The sequence below is a fragment of the Typopeltis vanoorti genome, chromosome 3, assembly GCF_054136105.1.
Source record: "Typopeltis vanoorti isolate ZY-2024b chromosome 3, IOZ_Tvanoo_1.0, whole genome shotgun sequence".
Classification (NCBI taxonomy): domain Eukaryota; kingdom Metazoa; phylum Arthropoda; class Arachnida; order Uropygi; family Thelyphonidae; genus Typopeltis; species Typopeltis vanoorti.
Window position 1 is genome coordinate 176,014,130 of NC_143551.1, and position 19,603 is coordinate 176,033,732.

Below are 19,603 nucleotides of genomic sequence, written 5' to 3' on the forward strand. Positions count from 1 at the left end.
AAAAGCACATATATTATTATATCACAAACTTTTTTTAATATTTTGATAACTGTATTTTAATATAATTGGTTTCATTTGTAATCTATGTATGTTAGGAATTTAAAACATTATCCTGAGAAAAGGTGCATAGGCTTCAGTAGGCTGCCAAAGGGATCTATGGCACAAAACAGGTTAAGAATCCCTTAACCTTTTTTTTTGTGGCATCAATCTGAATTTTTTGGCCTCTGCTTTAGAGTAAAAAAACATAGCTGCATCACTTTTTCAAGGTGAATTTTTGTGTTTCCAAACATCTGACTGCATAGATTACAGTTTCTAATATAACACTCATTACAAGTAACTGTGAATGATTAAAAAAGTTTTGTTCAATGGATGTCAAATTTTTTCTCACATATATCTGCACAAAATTAGTGACAGAATTAATAGAATATAAAAAATAAAGTTATTAGAAAAGAGCCAGTCAGACATTTTATCATAAAGTATGCATATGCAGAACTCATTTAAGATAGTATGGTCACTTATACTGATTGAGATAGGAAAGGTTAGCAAAGCAAGTAGACCCCAAAAAAGATAAAAATCTAGGTATCTAGATGGAATGATGCAGTAAGAAGGCTAAAATATAAGATTTGACAATACTGGAGCACTGACAACCAACAGATTAATTTGAAAGAAAACTGTTAATAGGAAACTAGTAATAATGCAAAAATAATGTAATATTATGATACTATCTCCTATACCCTCCAGAGGGTACATATTAGGAATAATCTAATGAAGATACTTCTGCACAAGTTATCTTCGTTCAGCATGAATTCAGTGGGAGCCAATGCTGAAAACACGACTTTGTTTCATCTGACTGAACTGCCATTACGAATACTTTCTAATGACATGTTTCAACTGACAGATAATTCTTATTTTTAGAGACACCTGTGGCATAGTATAATTATTAAAAGAACACATAAGACCACAGTAATAACTATTTAATTAATAAGGTACAGATATTTCATAATAAAACTAATAGTAACAGTTATAGGAATTGGAATACAAGTAACAAACATTCAGTGGATCACCTATTAAAATACAACTGTTGCCGTGTGCTAGGAAATGATAGCAAATAATAATCAATTAATATTTAAGATAATTGGTTATACCAGTATTAGTCATACTGGTCTAACACAACACAGTATTAACACTTCTCATAATATCCAGCTATTCTCCTCCATAGATGCAGGTTCAAATATGAATGCCTTTATAAAGAAAATTTGAAGCTATTTTACACTGACCGAATTTGAATCGAAATGATTGTCTCTCTCTCTCGAAGATCTGGGAGACTTTTATTTTATGTAATCAATAAAAAAAAACCAATTATCTTAAATATTAATTGATTATTATTTGCTATCATTTTCTAACACACGGCAACAATTGTATTTTAATAGGTGATCCACTGAATGTTCATTACTTGTATTCCATTCCTATAACTGTTTATGTGACACTGAACATGTACTATTAGTTTTAGTATGAAATATCTGTACCTTATTAATTAAATAGTTATTACTGTGGTCTTACGTGTTCTTTTAATAACTAACAGATAATTCATATAACAATAATCTGCTGTCTTTCAAAAATCAATCAGTTTTCTTGAATAGTTACATGTAATCAGTACTTGGTCTTCCTATCCATGAGTCATCAATCTGAATTTTTCTGGTCTCTGAAATGCTTTCCCACCTTAATATCTTTGATCCTCCCCATTGCTTCTAATCTGTCATTTTGTAACATGTATAATATTTCTTAACCACTTTTCTTAGTTTCATATAATATTCTATAGCACATAATTGTCTTAAAATGTATTAAATATCACTTCCTTCCACAACTGAAAATTAGGTTTTGCATAACAGGTAAGAAACAAATTGAACATGTTAAACTAATGACTCATTGCATGCCAGGTCAGAGGTTGAAAGACCTACTCTTTTAGTTGAAGTCATTACAGCTGAGCATTTGCCAGACTCATTACTTTTCTTACATTCCTTAGTGTATATAAAATATAACTGCTTTTGTTCAGAGGTAAAAAGCAAAGTTTTATTGCTGGATCAGTCACGAGATGCTGGATTTCTTTTATAAATCTGGACTTCGAATTTTAAAATAGAAAGCAATTAATTTCACTTTTTATTTGAGTAGTGTAATGACAGATTACAAATAACCTCTGAAACAGATATTATTCAGCACCAATGCAAATCTGTTTATATTATAATACAGCCAGTCGTACTATTATGAAATAATAAATTAACAACTTATTTTTCAAAAACATTTATTGAAAAATTTGAAAAAATAAAACAAAACAAAACTTGAACATTTTTAATCTAAAAAGAATTAATGTTATAGAATGAAAATATGTTTTAATACCTTGAATCATCTTCAGCACCTACAACTGATTGTATTTTTCTTCTTGAATGATTTCCGTTCTCTCCTGATGTTGGAAATGTTTCCCAACTAAATTTCACCTTTTCTTTAATTGATGAAGAATTTTTTGGTGACACAATATTATGAAATAATTCGCTATCCAAATGTTCAATATTTACTTTTACATCAAATATTTTTTCTTTAAATGGTGAGAATGATGATGATGGCTGTGAAAGTTTTGTGTGTGTTTCTTTTGAAGGAGAATGAGAATAAATTTTCCCAGTTGATGGATATGATATACTTTCTGAGCAAGCATTTGTGTTAGATTCATCTGGAGATTGTTTTCTTATTTTTTCACCAGCTGAAGCATTTTGAACAGATCTCTTAATATCTTCAAATAATTTACGAGAAACAGCATGCTTCACTCTCTTTGTGGATTTAAGATTTTCTGATTCTTCAGCCTTAAGTGATGAAACTTCCCTTTTCTTCTCACTATTACCTGAATGGTATTATTACAATCATTAATAAAGCATACAAGTATTTCCATCCTTTAATAAAAACATTGAATTTTTTCTTAAAAATTTATGAACACATATCTTTTGGTTTGGTTATCCTGTACTAGGTTAGATTTCACAACTTAATAATGTTATACTACTCAATGCATAATTTTCCTGTTGTCGTTATTATTATTATTATAATTATATGTTTTTTTGCACTGCAAATCTTAATTGATCGCATTATTATTATTAATTTTAACATGTATGAGTGTTAATTATCATTTCCTTAAAATGATACATTTTTTTGTATCATTTTTGTATCACATATTTCATGCAATATGAAGTGAATGATAATTCCAAATGTTTGTACTTTATTTTATAGATAAAATAATACAAAAGTTATATTTGCTAAAAAGTAATTCAATTTCTTCCCTTTCCCCACAAATTTTGCAAAACTTAAGTATTGAGATATATCATCACTGAAAGTATGGCTAATTTACTAAGAACCTGTCTGTATGTGAAAGGAGTCAGAGTAGTGGCATGAAGGACATGGTATTTCAAATGTTGACAAAAATCGGTGCTTAAGGGTGTTAATGCTGTATAACTGGAAGGAGACCTCCATGTAGCCTTTTAAGGAATACAGAAAATCGACTTGGGCTTCTGACCTAATGCTCAATCCTCACCTTCTTACTTATGGTTCACCCTGTTAGGTACCTGGATACTGAACAGATGAGGATGGGCTAGCAATTTGGTATTTTGGAAGATAAGCCAGTACTGTTTTGTCTTCATTTCATGATGCCGGCTGGGGGCGTCGTCCAGATGAACAAGCCCCCCCCCCCCACTGTTTTCATCAGGGAATCATTGTGAACAGCGAAGAGTCAGCTACTGGAACAAATACCAGAACATGTAATGACTTAACATCAACAGAGTTCAAGATTTGTACTAGTAACATAAGAAGCATCAATAGAAAAGAAATGTAACTAGAAGAATTAGCTAAGTACTAGATCAATGTAACAGGTATGACTGAAACAAAGAAGACATAAAGAGATGAGATCTTTCTAAGCAACAAAAACAAAATGTTATATTCAAGTGATAACAATCACGGAAAAGAGGGAGCAAGTATTCAACACTAAATGTGAGAATAATCTTCTTGAATGGCAGGCAATATCAAGTACAGTGATGCAGGCAAATATCAAAATGGGGAAAGTGGATAATGAGACTTATTTGTCTTTATGGTTCCACAGAAGGTTCTACCAAGAAAGAAATGGGGGATTTTTTGAGGCATTAGAAAAAAACAGCTGGCTCAATGAAAAAGGAAAAGTTGGTCCTTGTTCTACACAGCAAAGTATGAAATAATTACCACACATATAGAAATGTTTTGGGAAAATCTGGAAAAAAGTGCAAAGCTACTAATGACAGTAAATGGCTGCTGGATTTCTATTCAGGCCACGAATTAGTTATTACTAACACCATGTTCCAAAAAAAATTTGTGCATAAATTCACATGGAGAGAAGAGGAAAGGAATAAGAAAAGTCTCAGTGACCATGTTATTGTTGATAACGATGTTTTCCCACTGGTTTTGGACAAGAGTATACAGAAGATTTGAAATAAGAAGTGATCACTATTTAGTTTTGAGCAGGATAAAAAACTGAATGGAATATTGAAAAAAAAATGTGTAAGTAAGTTTTAAAATGAATCAATGTTGCACAGATTTAAAAGGTGAACTCTGTAGACTGTAGAGTGTAGACTCAAATACACAAACATTATTGAAATAAAAATGAAAAAAAAAATTGAAAACAAGAACCAAACCTTGAAAATTCAATGGCAAATACTGCAGAAAACAAAAGAGTTTAAGCAAAAGAGCCAGGAGGAGAGGTTGTTTGTAAGGATACAGAAATCAGAACTCCATGGTCGACTCAGGAAGTTAAAGAAGAAAGTATATAAAAAGTTCCTGGCAAGTAAGTCAGCTTGTGTGCCTAGAGAATACAGACTAAAATGTAAGAAAGCAAAGCATTGTGTAAAACTAACTAAACAAATAGTCATGGGAAGACGCTGGTGAGAACACAGAAAATAAGGTGGCAAAATATTCTGGATGCTATTGAAAAAGCTTAGAATTGAAGGAAAAAGTGCTGAAAAAGGAATCAGAGATGATAAATGTGACATGAAACTGAAGATAACAATATTCTAGATGTCTGAATAATTACTTTGAAAGACTGCTAAATGAAACAAGCAGCTTCAGCATGGTGGTAGAAAACTCTCAATAGAAATGCAGTCATAAAAATATTCCACTTGAAAAAAACAAAAACAAACAAACAAAAAAAAAGGTGTTAAGGGTCAAAGTTATATAGCCTTTAAAGGAATGTGGAGAACCGACCAGGGCTTCTGACCTAATGTCCAATCCTCACCTTCTCGTGATGCACCCTACTGGGTATCTATTTGGATACTGAATGAACGAGGATGGGCTGGCAATTTGGGATTTACCCAACCAAATTGCATTTTTATTGGCTTAAACTAAAATACAAAATGATGGCACAACATGATAAAATTTCATGCTGGCTGAGGCGTCGCCCGGTTAAACAAGGACCCCGTTGTTTTCACCAGTGTGAACAGCGAAAAGTCAGCTACTGGAACAAATCTGAAAGCACACTCAACTCAATATCACCAGAGTTAAAGATCGGTACTATCAACGTAAGAAGCCTGAATGGCAAAGAAATGGAGCTAGCTGAGGAATTCGATAAGTACCAGATTGACATAACTGGGATGACTGAAACAAAAAAGAGCAAAACTGGTGATATCTTTCTGAGCAATAAATACAAAATGTTATATTCAGGCAATGACAATCAAGCAAAAGAAGGAGTAGCCATAATATTCAACACTAAATACCAGGCTAATCTTCTTGAATGGCAGTCAGTCTCAAGTAGAGTAATGTGGGCAAATATGAGAATGGGGAACTAGACAATGAGACTTATTTGTGCCTATGGTCCCACAGAAGGTTCTACTAAGGTAGAAGTGGGGGAATTTTTTGAGGCTTTAGAAAAAGCAACTGACACAATGAAAAATGAAAAGTTGGTCCTTGTTGGGGATCTCAATAGCAGAGTAGGAAATGATTGTGAGACATACAAAAATATTTTGGGAAAATTTGGAGAAAAGTGCAAAGCTAATAATAATGGCAAATATCTGTTGGATTTCTGCTCAGGACATGGACTGGTTATTACTAACACCATGTTCCAACATAAAAATGTGCACAAATTCACATGGAGAGAAGAGGCTAGGAATAAGAAAAGTCTCATTGACTATGTTATTGTTGATAGTGATGTTTTCTCCCTGGTGCAGGACACCAGAGTGTACAGAGGATTTGAAATTGGAAGTGATCACTATTTAGTCTTTGGCAGGATAAAATTGAATTTCATATTGAAAAGAATAACGTGTAAGAAAGTTTTAAAGCGAATAAAAGTTGAGCAGCTCTCAGATGTGAGCTGTAGACTAAAATACACAAAGATTATTGAAGAAAAAATGAAAGAGTTTGAGAACAGGAATCAAACCTTGGAGATTCAGTGGCAAACTCTGAAGAAAACATTGATTGATTCAGCCAGAGAGGTATTTGGTGAGGTTGTCTGTAAGGATAAAAAAATCAGAACTCCCTGGTGGACACAGGAAGTTAAAGAGGCAGTGAAGGAAAAGAAGAAAGCATACCAAAAGTTCCTGTCAAATAAGTCAGCTTGTGCTCTTAGAGAATATAGAGACAAATGCAAGAATGCTAAACACTGTGTAAAACTAGCTAAACAAAAGTCATGGGAGGACTTTGGCAAGAATATAGAAAATAAATATCAAGAAGGTGGCAAAATATTCTGGAGGTTGTTGAAGAAGCTTAAGAATGGAGGAAAGAGTGCTATAAAAGGAATTAGAGATGATAAAGGTGACATGAAAACGGAAGAAAAAGATATCCTTGAAGTATGGAGTAATTACTTTGAAAAACTGCTAAATGAAACAAGCGGTGATGTCAGCACAGTGGTAAAAGACATTGACCAGGCATGCAGTCAGGAATACATATCCATACTTGAAGTAGAAAAAGCCATCAAAGGCTTGAAATGTGGAAAGGCAGCAGGAGTAGATGATATTTGACCAGAAATGCTGAAGTATGGTGGTATAAGAGTCTGACAGTGGCTGCACTGCATAGTTCAGAAAGCCTGGACAGAGGGACGAATTCCCGATGATTGGAGTAGAGCTCTCATAGTACCCATATATAAAAATGGAAATAAAACTGAATGTGAGAATTACAGAGGTATTTCCCTACTGAGTGTTCCTGGCAAGATCTATGCATGTATACTTGAGAAACGGTTGAGAAGAATTGTGGAAGAAAAGCTTGGTGAAGAACAAGCTGGATTCAGGATAAATAGAGGCTGTCAGGATCAGATATTCACTTTACGACAAATAGCTGAGAAAGCATGGGAATATAACAAAGATCTATATTTAAGTTTTGTCGATCTGGAAAAGGCATATCACAAGGTGCCAAGAGAGAAGCTATTCAATACGCTGCAGTTATATGGTGTCAATGGGACATTATATCAAGCAATACTTAGTCTTTATTTGAGTTGTAAGTCAGCAGTTAGAATTGAAGGAAGTACAGGAAGATGGTTTAATGTTAAATCTGGTGTGAGACAAGGATGTACATTATCCCCTCTGTTATTCATTATCTATATGGATCACATTATGAAGGAAAGTGATATTAAACATGATATCAAAATTGGAGATGTTAATGTCAGCTCTTTGCTTTATGCAGATGATGTTATACTTCTAAATAAATCCGCTACAAGTCTGCAAGATTCTCTGACTAAATTGAATAGCTGTTGTAATAGATATGGTATGAAGGTCAGCAAAAAAAAGACAAAGACAATGAAAATAGGCAGAATCATTGAAAATGTCAACTGTGTTGTGAATGGAGAACCTGTGGAACAAGTAAAACATTTCAGCTATTTAGGCATGATTTTTAGTGAAGATGGTAAATTAAATATAGAAATAGACAACAGAATCAGCAAAGCTGGTATGGTGGGAAGTCAATCGAATAAATTCATATGGAATAAGATTAGCTGTATACAAGACAGTGTTCAAACCAGTTTTAACTTATGGATCTGAGAGCTGGGTCAGAAGTAAAACACTTGACCAAAGACTAGAGACCACAGATATGAGAGTCCTGAGAAAGATTATAGGCGTGAACAGATGGCATCAATGGCAGTATCATATTAAAAACGAGGATATTAGGAAAGAACTTGGTATTGTCAGCATCCAGGAATGCGTTAGCAGAGCTAATCTCAGGTGGTATGGTCACTTAAACAGAATGGGCCAGGAAAGATTAGCAAAACAAGTGTTCTCTGCCAGGCTGGCAGCAAAACGACCCAGAGGAAGACCAAGATATAGGTGGATTGATACGGTACAAAGTGCCTTAGACGATAGAAATATAAGATCTGATAATGTTGGAGTGATGACAAGTAACAGGCTGATTTGGAGGAAAATTGTAGATAGGAAATTAATAATGATGTAATTTTTTTTTTCATGTAGTACTATCATATCCTGTACACCCCTTGAGGGTACATGGCAGGAATTTGATGATGATGATGATGATGAAAAGCTGCATGTTGGATTTTCCCACCTATTTATAGAGGCAATTAACTGCTTCTGTCTAACATTAATGTTATTTTAATGCTATTGTCCATTCCAAAGACTACTTAATATTTATGCCTATAATGTTACATTCATGAAAGTTGTCTACATCAGGTTATCTGAGTGGGTACTTTACAAATATAAATATTACAAATATTAATCACAGAAACAATTCAGTGGAAAATTCTGCAGAAAAAATATCAGTAGAAATCAGTATTGTTTCCACTGTGTACTTGGTTGTAGTTCCTTGTTTCTGATGAATTCTTTTGTACACAGGAGATGCTGGTTTGGATTCAGCATAATATCAATCGAAAGGATATTCTTCACAATTTCTTCCATATGATGGGTGGTACATTTTATGCAGTTGATAGATCTGACATTCAATGCAACAGACTATCTAGAATCTCTTCATGATCGGCTCTAGCTAAAATTTTTTTGGCCACTAACAATTTGTTGTTCTTGTTTGAGTCTTTACCACTATCCAAATTTTGATAACCACTCTAATCTCAGTGATTATCTATTCCTGAAGGCTGATTTTCTACTGTAGTTAAATTTGTTTCCTTTCTCTGACTTCACAAATGAAGGTGGAAGAGATTCCACAGTATATGCTATTAGTAAATAATCTACCACAAATTCTCCATCTAACAACCAGAATAAACAGATAATTCTCATTCTTTTCCCAAACATCCTACACCATTTCTTAAACTCTTCCTCTAAACATAATGTATATGTCAGCTCTCCTGGTAGTAACTCATATCATAACCTTTTCTGCATTTTCTTTGTTAGAGATCAACCTTAACTCAACCAATCTCTGTGCTGAGTCATTTGGCATCATAACATGACCAACTGGAATTATCTCCATGATTTCTATACCTCTTTTCCATGGTCTGATTACTACTTGCTTTCTTAATCCTAACTCCTCTCCACCTAAATAAGTGAAATAATCCTCACCAGAATAAAAGCCCTCATTCACCAATTCACTTATATCCAAAAATGAATAAATGTGCCAAAGGAGTCCCAGGTAAAGTTCAGCAAAACCTAGTAGAAAATGTAGAAAACATACTCCTGATCAAAGAGCAGTCAAGGCTTAAGTGCTGGCTGTTTGAACAGGAATATTGAAGAACCTTAGGCTTCTGCATTAAAGCTACTGAGTGCGATTTTGCCCTTCCGTGCTTCAATCTTTCTTACACCTAACATACCATGTTAATATTACCCAAAAATAAGGCTAACTTCTCAGCATCAGTCTTCTCCTCCAACTCTTGTGCAGATGAAAATGGAGAAAAATTATCTCCCAAAAAAGCATGCTCTGCTAATCTTTTGGCAAAAAGATGCCTAAAAATCCTCAATAATCCAAATACCAATAAGACTCTTAGATTTGCAGTATCAAAATTTGTAATTGACAAATTTTGCCACTTACAAATTAAAAACAGTCATCCTATATCCAGTCCATCACTAAAAAAGGATAAAAATCAGTCATCAAACTATCATCCCATTGCCCACACCTTAATCTTCTTAAAAACAATGGAGAAGGTTATCAAAATCCAACTTCTTCATTGTCCACAGGCCAAACAATTAATGATTGACAAGGATAGGATTCTGTCACTCCACAGACCTAGCCAAACATATCCACATTTGGGTGTAAGGAATGAAAAGGTTTCGAGAAAAGTCATCATTTCATGGTCTGCTTTCTGAACTTCATGACTAGAACTAGAGAGGAAACAGGTGACCCTGTTTCCTCTCTAGTTCATTCACCGTGCATTGTGGTGAATGGTTTCCTAAATGAGGAAACCATTCACCGTGTGTTGTGGTGAATAGTTTCCTCATTTAGGATTTCTCTATCAATGCCAGAGTATTTAGGACCCCGTGCCTTAACACACACACACACTTGTCTTTCCACATATACAGAGTGATCAAAATTAAAGTATCCCTGTTTAAGGCCTTGTAGGGTGCCACCCAGCAATCAACTGCTGTAAAACTTTGCAGGAATACATTGTGTGTCATATGGAAACATATAAATTAAAAAACTACAAGCAAAGGAATAAACAGTTAACATTTCTAGTGAAGAATATTTGAAAAGGTTTAAACAATGGAAAGTGTGTGCATTCACTGTTTCACACGTTTCAAGAATAAAATCATAGAAATATTTCAAGGAAAATTTCCCATGGGACATAATGGATCTTTTTAAACACTGTATTAATAGTATTTTTTTTTTCAAATTTGAAGATTGTTTTTTTTAGTAGATAGAAGGATCAGCTATGGGCGTTCCATGTTAGCTGACATATTCATGGAATGGTTTGAAAAAATAGCCCTCCGGTATCAAGGGACACATCCAAAAATTTGGCAAAGATATGTTGATGATATTTTTATCATCAGACCCAGTTCTATTACCCAATAAGAAGACTTATCTTCCCGAACAACACCCATCCACAAATCAAATTCACAGTTGAATTAGAAAGAAATAAGTCTTTAATGTTTTTGGATACATTAGTTGAGATATTAGAGCAAAACACATGCAACTTCTCATCATCACACAGCACAAAAAATATGCATCCTCCATTCCTTATGCAATGGATCCTACAGAATTTCCAAGAATATAGATAAAAGAAACCAACGACTACAATAAATTAAAGATACCAAGAAATTATATTCTTGATTTCATCCTTTATGCAAGTGTAAGCAAACAAAGCTTGCGTAAACTTTGTTTACTTACACTTGGATAAAGGATGAAATCAAGAATATAATTTCTTGGCTTCTTTAATTTATAGTATAATCAAATGAAAAAACTTTCAACATCTAGATCTAATCCAGAGTATTTTATTAATAAGGTGTGATACCTTTAGATTACTTGTATATGGAAATATGATTTTTACATTATTTCAACCTTGGTATCACTTCTAGGTCTGGCTCTCACAGATGAGAGCTCAATAAAGGTTAAAACCGGTCTGGGTAGTGGCCCTTCCCACAATGCATAGCATTATACTTGTTGCTAAGGGTATATGTTTTTGCATTATAGGATACTAAGGCAAGTGATGTGAAGTCATTAGTCATACAATCAATCACCGATAAAATAGCAAGATTGATTTGCCACAATAATCTAAAAGTCGCTTTCTTCCCAATCAACAAATTCTCCAATCATCTGAAACCTCCTAAACCATTATACTCAACACTTAAAAAACCAGGTGTCTACAATATCAGTTGCAATTGTGCACTACACTATATAAGAAAAACTGGCAGATCTGGAGAAATATGCCAATCAGAATATATCAAGGACATTGAGAATGAAAGAAAGCACAAATTAGGGCTGGCAGCACATACAACAGACATAAAACATCTATTAGAATAATTAGAAGAAACACACGTATAAACCACAGTGAAAATTATTTAATTGTAAATATTTCATCCTAAGTATCTTAGGACATCATCAGTACAGTATTTAAACAAAAATTAGGAATAACATACAGTTAGGGCACATGATTACAATAGAATCTCATGAAAACGTGCTAAAGTAGTACACACACACACACACACACACACACAAAAAAAAAAAAAAAAAAACGTTCATTATTTAACACAGTTTTGTATGATAATTTCCCATACTTTAGGAATAGTAAGAACGTCGTTGCGGTTTAGGTTTGGTCTGTGTAGTAGGGCTTCAGAACTTTCTTTGTATAAACGTTCATGTTTAAATAAAGATCTATGTAAAAGTTTAGCCTTTTCCCAATGGATCCTATGGTTTGGATTTTCAATTCCGTGTTGAGAGAGGCCAGATTTCTGCGGTTTAAGAAGACAAATGTGGTCTTGATGTTCCGAGATGCGTTTCTGAACAGACCTACCTGTCTGTCCAAAGTAAGATAATTTGCATGAGCATGGAATCTCATAAACACCAGGTAACATCAAGGATGAGAATTTGTCCGTAGGAGAAGGCAATAAGTTGTAAATTTGGTTGATAGGTTTGTAAGTAGTGGCAAAATTGTATTTTTTCATAATTTTAGAAAGACGTTCTGAGATGCCTTTAACGTAAGGTATGGGAATCCTATGCACTTCTTCCTGTCTGGTTTGATGTGTGCAGAAGTGGCTGATGATTTTTTGAGTTGTTTTGGGATTATATCCATTTAGGATGGCTGTATTTTTGATAACTTCTAATTCCTGGTTTAAAGATTCTTCAGAGGAGCAGAATTTGTGTGCTCTGGAAACTAGTGATTTAATAATGCCAGATTTCTGAGATGGATGATGAGCAGAAGAATTGTGAATGTAGCAACCTGAGAATGTAGGCTTGCGAAAGACGGAAGTGGCGATGGAACCGTCATCTTTTCTTTTGATGTGTAAATCCAAAAAAGAGATACCCTGTGGAGATTCTTTTTCTAACATAAAGTTGATGCGATGATGAAGAAGGTTAATTTTATCTAGAAACAGTTGTAATTCAGGTTCGAGATGATTCCATACTGCAAATACGTCATCGACATATCTTAGCCAAATTTTTGGTTTGGGTTCAAAAGTGAATATTTTTTCCTCAAGGTGTTCTAGAAACAAATTTGCTAAGTTTGGTGATAAAGGAGATCCCATTGCTGTTCCTTCCTCTTGCTTGTAAATTTGACCTTTCCAGGTGAAGTAACCTGATGAAATAACAAACTTGAACAATTCAACTATATCAGACGGAAATTTTTGAGTTAGTAATTCTATTGTTTCTTTATGGGGAATGTTAGTGAAGAGGGAGACAATGTCGAAGCTGATTAACAAGTCAGTTTTCGATAGTTGAATGTCTTTAATTTTTGTGTGAAACTCAATAGAATTTTTGATTGAAGAGACTGAGTGGCCTATGTGAGGGCGGAGAAGGTTAGATAAGAATCTTGATAACTTGTACGTTGGACAGCCGATACAGTCTATGACAGGTCTAAGTGGAACATTAGTTTTGTGTAGCTTAGGTAAGCCATAAATTCTAGGAGGTCTTGCATGGTATGTCTTAAGTTTTTTGATTGTTTCTTCATCTAAGGAGGAAGTTTCATTAAGTAGCTTATTTAATTTTCTGAGTTGACGATTCGTAGGATCAAAATCCAATTTGGAGTAAGTATTGTTATTGCATCAGGTTACTTCACCTGGAAAGGTCAAATTTACAAGCAAGAGGAAGGAACAGCAATGGGATCTCCTTTATCACCAAACCTAGCAAATTTGTTTTTAGAACACCTTGAGGAAAAAATATTCACTTTTGAACCCAAACCAAAAATTTGGCTAAGATATGTCGATGACGTATTTGCAGTATGGAATCATCCCGAACCTGAATTACAACTGTTTCTAGATAAAATTAACCTTCGTCATCATCGCATCAACTTCACGTTAGAAAAAGATTCTCCACAGGGTATCTCTTTTTTGGATTTACACATCAAAAGAAAAGAAGGCGGTTCCATCGCCACTTCCATCTTTCGCAAACCTACATTCTCAGGTCGCTACATTCGCAATTCTTCTGCTCATCATCCATCTCAGAAATCTGGCATTATTAAATCACTAGTTTCCAGAGAGGGGGTGCTTAAGGGTCAAAGCTGTATAACTGAGAGGAGACCTCCACATAGCCTTTAAAGGAATGCGGAGAACCGACCAGGGCTTCTGACCTAATGTCCAATCCTCACCTTCTCGTGGTGCACCCTGTTGGGTATCTACTTTGATACTGAACGAACGAGGATGGGCTGGCAATTTGGGATTTAGCCGACCAAATTGTATTCTTATTGGTTATACCAAAATAAAAAATGATGGTAAAACATGACAAAATTTCATGCCGGCTGGGGCGTCGCCCGGTTAAACAAGGCTCTCGTTGTTTTCGCCAGGGAACCAGGGCGAACAGCGAAAAGTCAGCTACTGGAACAAATCTGAAAAAAAACCCCAACTCAACATCACCAGAGTTAAAGATCGGTACTATCAACGTAAGAAGCCTGAATGGCAAAGAAATGGAGCTAGCTGAGGAATTAGATAAGTACCAGATCGACATAATAGGGGTGACTGAAACAAAAAAGACCAAAACTGGTGAGATCTTTCTGAGCAATAAATACAAAATGTTATATTCAGGCAATAACAATCAAGGAAAAGAAGGAGTAGCCATAGTATTCAACACAAAATACGAGGCTAATCTTCTTGAATGGCAGTCAGTCTCAAGTAGAGTAATGTGGGCAAATATGAGAATGGGGAACTGGACAATGAGACTTATTTGTGCCTATGGTCCCACAGAAGGTTCTACTAAGGTAGAAGTGGAGGAATTTTTTGAGGCTTTAGAAAAAGCAACTGACACAATGAAAAAGGAAAAGTTGGTCCTTGTTGGGGATCTAAATAGTAGAGTAGGAAATGATTGTGAGACATACAAAAATATTTTGGGAAAATTTGGAGAAAAGAGTAAAGCTAATAATAATGGCAAATATCTGTTGGATTTCTGCTCAGGACATGGACTGGTTATTACTAACACCATGTTCCAACATAAAAATGTGCACAAATTCACATGGAGAGAAGAGGCTAGGAATAAGAAAAGTCTCATTGACTATGTTATTGTTGATAGTGATGTTTTCTCCCTGGTGCAGGACACCAGAGTGTACAGAGGATTTGAAATTGGAAGTGATCACTATTTAGTCTTTGGCAGGATAAAATTGAATTTCATATTGAAAAGAATAACATGTAAGAAAGTTTTAAAGCGAATAAAAGTTGAGCAGCTCTCAGATGTAAACTGTAGACTAAAATACAGAAATATTATTGAAAAGAAAATGAAAGAGTTTGAGAACAGGAATCAAACCTTGGAGATTCAGTGGCAAACTCTGAAGGAAACATTGATTGATTCTGCCAGAGAGGCATGTGGTGAGGTTGTGTGCAAAGATAAAAAAATCAGAACTCCCTGGTGGACACAGGAAGTTAAAGAGGCAGTGAAGGAAAAGAAGAAAGCATATCAAAAGTTCCTGGCAAATAAGTCAGCTTTTACTCTTACAGAATACAGAGACAAATGTAAGAAAGCTAAACAGTGTGTAAAACTAGCTAAACAAAAGTCATGGGAGGACTTTGGCAAGAATATAGAAAATAAATATCAAGAAGGTGGCAAAATATTCTGGAGGTTGTTGAAGAAGCTTAGGAATGGAGGAAAGAGTGCTGTAAAAGGAATTAGAGATGATAAAGGTGAAATGAAAACAGGAGAAAAAGATATCCTTGAAGTATGGAGTAATTACTTTGAAAAACTGCTAAATGAAACAAGCAGTGATGACAGCACAGTGATAAAAAACACTGACCAAGCATGCAGTCAGGAATACATATCCATACTTGAAGCCCTATATCACAGACCTAATTTGAACCGTAATGACGTTCTTACTACCCCTGAAGTCTGGGAAATTGTCATCCTAAATTGTGTAACATAATTTTATATGTTATCTCACTGTAATGTAATCATGTTTTTTTTTTTCAGATATATTTTAATTTATTTCTATAACATGCTACTGCACGCATAGAGGGATTCCATTGTAAGCATGTGCTCTAAAACTGCACTGAAGATGTCCTATGATACTTAGGACGAAACATCTGTCTCATCAAACCACAGAAATCTAGCCTCGCACAACATGGAATTGAAAACCCAAACCATAGGATTCATTGGAAAAAAAAAACCAAACTTCTACACAGATCTTCATATAAACATGAACGTTTATATAAAGAAAGTGGTGAAGCCCTATATCACAGACCTAATTTGAACCGTAATGACGTTCTTACCATCCCTGAAGTCTGGGAAATTGTAACATAATTTTATATGTTATCTCATTGTAATGTAATCATGTTTTTTTCAGATATATTTTAATTTATTTCTATAACACGCTACTGCACGCATAGAGGGATTCCATTGTAAGCATGCACCCTAACTGTATCTTCCTAGTATTGTTTGAATTAACTGCACTGACAATGTCCTATACTTAGGACGAAACATTTACTTATTAAATAATCTTATTACTGTGGTTACGTGTGATTGTTTAGTCATGAATGCTCCACAGATTTCATTATACAACAAATTGATTACAACTTTTACTCAAGAGAATTCAAAGAATCAGCTGAAAAATTGAAGTATCCTCTACCGTGTAACAAAACACAAGGGATGATTTTACATCAAATCTGGTCTTCCTTAATCCATCATGACACACTTGTATCTGCCAACAGTATACAGCAACCCATGAACCAGCAGCCAGCATAACAGCGAATGCACACTTTCCAATGTTCAAAAATGTTTTCAAATATTTTTTATTAGAAATATTAACTGTTATTACTTTGCTTATAGTTCTTTTAATTTATTTCTGCCATTTCATGATGAAGTAGAACAAAGTTGTTTCATGAAACTAGGCAAGTTAAAACAATTTCTTTTTGAGTCTGATCTGGAAAATAGCGATTCTAATATGTCCTTTCTCCACAGAAGCCTACATAATGGGAAAGATCAGATTTTTTTTTCTTGGGCTGACTTATTAATCCAGCCTTTTCTGCCATAAAACATATCACATTAGTAGCCTCTTCATTCTTAAAAACTTCTCTCCCATTCAAGCAACCTCTTACGAATAACTCTTAATTCTACCCAATCTGAAAATTCTCACACTTGGCACACCAAAAGATTCCTTAAGAATGATGTTATACAGAAGATGGTAGTCAGCTTAACTGGTCGTTATCCTCTCTTTCATCCCCAAACACTTTCTCATAAATGTTCTGTTTCTGGTATTGTTTTTTTCTATAGTATTTTCATGGATATTGCTCCAATGAATTTGCCAGTACTATTCCTCCTCTTCTGTCCAAACTTATTAAAACATAAGCAGCTAATAGTTGACATCTATATATAATTTGCTTTAATGAATCAACTTTCTGTCAATCGTTTTCAATCCATCTACTGCTGTTCTTTGAAACAGCTTTCCCCCAGATCATTTTCCCCAAGGATGACTCTCAGCTTGATATGCATGGGGTGGAGGGGAAGCTATGTATACATCAGTATGAATCAGTACTTACTTTCATATTCTAAAAAGAAAATAATAAAGAAAGCATTTCTAAAACAAACTGTATTTAATTTTCCTTAATTCTGTTAAGTCACTTACATCTATATTTATTCTGTAAATATTATGTCATTGCCACATGCATGAAGTGTCATGGAGAAATGCTTTTATCTCTACAGCAGAAGTCCTTATTTCTATTCTTAGTGTATTCCAAACATCAGTGTGTTATAAGTTTCCAAATTAGATGAAATGCCATAAAAAAGTACTAAAACTACTGATGTATATGTACTTATAATTACAAAATTTCTTAGCAGCTACTATTAAAAAAAAAAATTTTTTTTCTGCGTTAAATTTTGGATTTATACATCTCCTTGTATAATTTACCTTTTATCAAATCAGTGACTGGAGATAAATTCTTTTTATAGATTTGCTTCTTGACATTGTACTTTTTAGATGATCGTGAAGCATTGGGTATAACTGGATCAAAGGAACGTCCATTGAATTTCCATCTACAAAAGAATACAGGCAAATTTTGGTTATCTTCCAACTGACATATCATGTCAGATGTTACTTCTTCTGGAAGTAATATTACCTGAAATAATAATAATAAAAAAATTGGTTGCAATTTTAGTTTAAAGATTTACTGGGTTGAAAAATTGAATGATTTAATACTATACATAACAGAAACATGCACAAAGCAGTTAAAAATCTGCAAAATAAAATACTGAATTATTATTATAACAATTCTATTGTGAAAAAAATTTTTATTTATAGCCATATTCTGAATTATCTCAACTGGAGACCAACCAGTATGTATAACACAAGATTTACCACCCAGCATATAGCAGAAATTAAAGACACCGAGAAATTATATTCTTGGTTTAATCCTTTATCCAAGTGTAAGCAAACAAAGTTTCCACATGAAGTATCTTCATGACTTGGCTACTTGTATATAGAGGCTAATGACTTCACATCAATTGCTTCAGTATTCCATAATGTACAGTACACATCCTTTTGGTTGTGTATAATGCTATGCATTACAAGAAGGGCCACTACTCCTGAGAACTCCTCCCAAATAGCAGACAGATAGAAGAATACAATCAATTAAAACACATAATACACTATAATACAATAATAATATTACAAGTAGCCCAAGTTGTGAAGATAGTTCACATGGAAACTGAGTTTGCTTACATTTGGATAAAGGTATTAACCAAGAATATAATTTCTTGGCATCTTTAATTTATAGTATAACCAAGTGAAAAAACTTGCAACATCCAGCATATAGGTTGGCTAGTGTACAGCAATCCCTCGATTAGTGCACCTAATGCGTTCTTTAAAAAAGGCACATTAATCGAAAATGCACTAATCGAATATAATAACCTATGGGAAAATGTATAATTCGTTCCTCAAATTTCTTTTTTGAACCTTAATTTTTTTTATAAAAGAAATAAGGTATGTCCCAGGGCCTAGTTAAAGGAAAACCATGAAGCTGAAAGACAATAAAACATATTCAGAATATAAATTTTATTATTCTAATTCTTAACAAACAATTGAGCTAACGTAGTTTGGTGGGCATTTTGTTTCTTTTTTTTTTTCCCATACAACCGACGGTATGGCCCTATTACCTCTTTTACTCCTGCAAATTTTACTGCTTCTCTCTTCATCAGGGTCAGCCTCTAAGCATTGCTACTTAAAAACTTTGATTGTACGAAAAATATTTTCAAATTGTTTCTGTGAAATCTCTTTTGGCTATCACTGGTTAAATTTTCTTCATATTCTTCAGGATCTTCCCGCTGTGCTTCTAAATTTAGCAGGTCGGAATCACTCAATTCTTCAGAATGAGATTTAATTAACTCTTGGACGTTATCACTGAAGGGGAGAAAGAAACGTACGAATATGAAGTACGTACGAATTGGTTGCCAACACGCCAAACAAAGTGCATTATAGATAAAATTTCCCAACTGTTATACAAGCAAAATAGTCATCACTTTAAAAATTACAATGATCATAAAAGAGAAGTTAATTTTCTGACATGTAATAATATACAACACATCCCAGAAGAGTGATTGATTACCCTATTAT

General features: G+C 34.1%; 1 protein-coding gene across 5 annotated transcripts in view; it reads right to left on the bottom strand.

Annotated features, from left to right (window-relative positions):
- Orc1 (origin recognition complex subunit 1) overlaps positions 1 to 19,603 on the bottom strand; it is a 207,565-nt gene that overhangs the window by 119,095 nt on the left and 68,867 nt on the right. For all 5 annotated transcript variants that reach the window (XM_090416224.1, XM_090416223.1, XM_090416220.1 and 2 more), the window contains 2 exons: positions 17,903 to 18,110; positions 2,395 to 2,890 (listed from right to left, as the gene is read on the bottom strand). In XM_090416224.1, the coding sequence (XP_090272350.1) occupies positions 2,395 to 2,890; positions 17,903 to 18,110 (704 nt within the window). The remainder of the gene's footprint in view (positions 1 to 2,394; positions 2,891 to 17,902; positions 18,111 to 19,603) is intronic.